General features: G+C 40.8%; 1 protein-coding gene across 1 annotated transcript in view; it reads right to left on the reverse strand.

The window, feature by feature from the left end:
• The window catches only part of ARFIP1 (ADP-ribosylation factor interacting protein 1), a 38,362-nt gene extending 35,710 nt beyond the window's left edge, over nucleotides 1–2,652 (reverse strand). The window contains exon 1 of the mRNA XM_010159446.1: nucleotides 2,575–2,652. Coding sequence (XP_010157748.1) covers nucleotides 2,575–2,652 — 78 coding nt within the window. The remainder of the gene's footprint in view (nucleotides 1–2,574) is intronic.
• Between the last annotated feature and the right edge of the window lie 2,082 nt (nucleotides 2,653–4,734).

Genomic DNA, 4,734 nt, shown 5'->3' on the forward strand with positions numbered 1-4,734 from the left:
TTTTTACAAGGGTCTGTAGTGACAGGACAAGGGGTAATGGGTATAAATTGAAATCAGGGAGGTTTAGATTAGGTATCAGGAAGAAATTCTCCCCAGAGAGGGTGGTGAGGCACTGGAACAGGTTGCCCAGAGAGGCTGTGGAAGTGTTCCCATCCCTGGAAGTGTTCAAGGCCAGGCTGGATGAGGCTTTGAGCAACCTGGTCTAGTGGAGGGTGTCCTGGCCCATGGCAGGGGGGTTGGAATTAGATGATCTTTATGGTCCCTTCTAACCCAAACCATTCTATGATAAATCTGCCCAATAGCTTAAACTTCTTAAGTTTGCTCCATACCTATCACCTGCTTAAATTCCAAGACTGCTAGGAACTATACTTCTACTTGATAGGGTAAAGTGAGGTGTATTTCAAGATGCCTGGCCTGTGACAGCTACCTAAACAACACTGAAATATTAGCACAGGCTACCATAGCTGGTTTTTTTCTTCTTTCTGCAAAATGTCACAAAACACAGTGTCAAGGGGAAGTCCTGTGCTGTCAGGAGATACACTTCATTTAGCAGGGATCGCAAGCAAAATTGTGCCTCCAACCTAATTAAGGGCAAAACAAATATGTGGCTTGGGTGCTTTTCATCAAGCAACTCAAAGAAGTTTGCTAATATTATACATTGATATATGTTCATGCATTTACTCAGAGATAAACACTCACACATATACATACATTAATAAACACATATATTAGAAAAAAAATTCATGAGCTTCTCTGGACAACTCATGAAATCTAAAAAGGCCTAGAAGCAATTCAGGGTTTTTAGGTGTTTCTACTTGAGACAAGTCTACATATCAACTTCACAGAAAGCAAGAAGTTACTTGCTAACTTCAGTTTTACGTTATATCTGAACGGAAACACTATCTACCATTGCCACTCCCTTTTCCCAGACCCTACTATGTGCCACACAGTGCCCCATCTCCCACCCACAACACACGTTTGCCACTCACCTGACCGCACAGGAAACAGACCCAACTCACCAGCCTGACAACAGACCTTTCCACCAGGTTAGTTTTCCACGGTTTCAGTGAGTTGAATCAGTTTGCAGTGAGGTCAGACCAGCAGCACAGACATGAAGTGAGCAGCTGAGAAAGGGAAGTAGGATAAACCGCTAATTTGGCTCAGACAGAACAAGAAATCACCACCCGCATTCTAGTCAACAGTCTAAACTATCACTGCTACCAAGAATAAGCAGGGCTCCTTGCCCACCCTCCCCCCTTGTTTTTTTCTGCCCTTAACCCTAACTCCTTCCCCATTCCCCCACCTCCTCCCTGGGCGAGAACAATGTATTTGTAGAGCAAACAAGACTGTTGAAACACACAGGTTACAAAAAAGGCGACCTATGCTTAAAAAGGGGAGAGGCAATTTTTCCACTCAAAGCAGATTTCAAGCAGCTCACACATCTCCAACACTCGTACCTACAAAACAGAGAGAGTAATAACACAATAAAACATTACTAGGTATGAAGGACTGCTCTCAGCTACAGGACCAGCCTACTTCAGCAACTCTAGACTGCTGCCAAACCAGTGGCCATTTCTCTTTACCTCTGGACCTGTGTTCCTGCAACCTCACACAATCTTGGGTAAGCTTACTGATCCGAGACCCCCAAATCACAGCAGTATTTCTGTTAAAACAATGAGGATGATGGCTGAATGAAGTGTCCCTTTGGCAAGTGCAGCCCACAGCTGATTTAAACTGAACATATAAAGAAACTGCATCCTTGTAAGCGTATCAGATGTAGGGGAAGTCTAAAGGAAATAAAAGACGTTCTTAAATTAGCATCGATGTATTAGGCATGAATGAAATAAGCACTATGGAAAGTCATGAAGTTTTACTGAAGGATTAATATATTTTCCTATATGAAATATCCAGTCACTTTTTTCTTACCACACATCTGTTTACAAATATCAAATTTGGAGATACTTATGAAGTCACTACTCTTTTTATAACAAGGCTAGAACAATTCACTGATACAGAAACTCTAATATTGATAAAGTCAGCATCACGTTTTTCCTTCTCACTCTCGAGCAGCCAGGGAAACATTTACTCTTTACCTTTCTGAAACAGTCTCCTGAAGACATCTGATCTGACACCCTTAGGAATTCTTTCATTATTTTAAAAAGTCACAGGCTTCCCCACAACGCAGGCGCAAGCTGGATCTGCTCCCAAGAAAAGAGATGCACCACTCCATCGGCAGATGGAATGCCTTGCTACAGTGAGGTTACACAAAGACTGCTGCCTTTCACGTACCAACTCTCTCTTCCTGCAGCACCTACACATTTCAGACACTACCCCACCCAAATCTATTCAGCTTGCAAAACAATGCAGCACAGCAACAGACTACTGGTTGAAGTAGCCCTCTGTTATCTATTAATTTGATTGTTCTTCATCATGTCTCAAAACCAAATCCACCCATTCCAGATAGTATGGGGATATAAGTTCATGCACATTAACTCATGTGTATCAGTATTTTTGGCAGTCTGAAACTGTTGCTGGGATTGGTTGATTTCACACTCATAACTATCACCCAATCACCTCAGAGTCAGACTGGACCTCTTCCGCAGCTGGATGAGATTCATCAGGTGTTGGGGATTCAGTGCTGTGTTCTGACATACCTGAAAACAAAATAGGTTTGGCATGCATTAATTGAGGTGAATGCAGCTGGATGTTGCACCTTACAAAAACTAAAGTAGGCTTATGGAAAACATTTTTTTTTAAGTTCTGCTAAAGCAAAGAGAAACCTCCTTCTTTTGATGATGACCAGGTCTTTAGCCCTCCAAAATCTAACCACACCTAGGAACACAGTTTGGCATAAACTCGCCAAAGCAGCCTTCCCCGCGCAGATGGCTAAGCATGCAACATAAACCCCAAGAAGTCAGACAAGCTGGTAGTTACTGTCACCTGCAACAATACACTGACTGTATCCTACTGTTGCAAAGATCATCATTTTGGTAAGATGTAATATTTACCCAAATGTTGCAAGTTTATATTGATGCTAAGCCCTGGAACATAGTAAGCTGTTCAGTCTGGTTTTGCCTAACTAGTAACAGAATCTCTTACATTTCATTCTCAAATGAATCTCACCGACAGAGGTAAAGCAAACCGGTAACAGGCACAAGAAAACAACTCTGAGCAGCATGATCATGGGAGGTGACATAGCTAATTAGCTGAAATAAGTAACAAAATTTGATTTCAAATAGCTGGTAGCTACAACTGACACTGCAATTCACTCAGTTGTTTGAGAAGAGGAGACAACCCATCATTAAAAATTAAACAGAGCCTGTCAGTATTGAGTATAATCACACATGACTTCAGTTCATTAGGTTCTGCCATCATTTCATACATGTTCAGCCACACACCAGAGTAAAGAAAAATGATGAAGAGATCACTATTTATATCGTATTTCAGTTTCCCAAGCTATAAAACTTTATTAATTAAAGCAAACAATAAGGTAGGTAGCTCACGTGACCAGGGAAATAAAATAAGGACACAAAAGCAGAGAAGCTGAACCATCAAGATCACATTACACTGGACAACCTATTACTTTGGAAAACCAAACACATAAGAGATTTTCTCCAGAAAAACAATTCATTCAGGGCTATCACTGAACAAAACTGGATTTTCCCCCAACCAATACAAAATTCCTTTCACAGTAATGCAAAAAGAAGCATAACTTCATGTATCTTCCTTAATTTTCTGTAATTCTGTTGAATATGAGAAACTGCACAGCAGACGTGCTGTTTTCCCACACAGTCCTGTCCAAACTCTTGCTTGTGGTTGAAAACAACCTTCGTGCTTAACAGCTTATTTCTGAGTAGATAAAATAATTCCACTATGGACTAAAAGAATAAGTGTGATTTCTTTGATCTGCTGGTTAACCAAGAAGCTAAATTCATCTTGGAGCACAGACTCAGTTAGGACAATCTATACCTCAGTTGCACCACATTAGTGATCCTGGAGTTACGTCTGTACCTCACGTACAAACTTACATACCATGGTTATGCTGTTTAAAATCCCTAAATGCTATAAGGAGCAAAAATATTTTCTTTATAGCCTTAAGGACTCTTAATAACCTAATCTAGAGGCATGAACTATCTCACATATCCATGTAGAAGACATCACATAAAGAATACATCATTAAGTTTTTAAAATCCTAATTTGCCATGTGTGTAACAACCTCCTCCCCACCAGTTTTTTATGTAGTATTCTTTTTCTGCAAGCAGTATCAACACAGCTCTGCAGGATCGCACTGACCAACACAGGAAGGGAAAAACTGCAGATTAAAGGTGACTTTCTACAAAAGTTTATCCACACATTCTAGTTTAACTACAGAATTCCCTGGTGACTACTTCTATAGCAAAAAAAAAAAAATTTCTCTTGCAGGTGCCAGAGAAAGGGTTGATCTTCCTACGAGCTCATTAATCCTCAATACAGTATGAATTCTGTGTACCAGGACATAAATTACCATCAACTGCAATTACAAGGCAGAGGTGTTCTACTTGGAAAAAACATGTGTGATGCACACTCTGATATGAACTTAAGCCCAAAACCCTGCCCTCATCACTCCTGGCCCACTGGGTTTTTATTTTTTCCCCACTAGACCAATTCTGCAATTCCACAAAAATACTTGCACCAGAGTAGAACAGAGGAGACAGAATAGACTCAGAATCTTCCCCCCCCCCCCCCCCAACACAC

Source organism: Eurypyga helias, unplaced genomic scaffold (genome assembly GCF_000690775.1).
Source record: "Eurypyga helias isolate BGI_N326 unplaced genomic scaffold, ASM69077v1 scaffold34999, whole genome shotgun sequence".
NCBI classification, from domain to species: Eukaryota; Metazoa; Chordata; class Aves; order Eurypygiformes; family Eurypygidae; genus Eurypyga; species Eurypyga helias.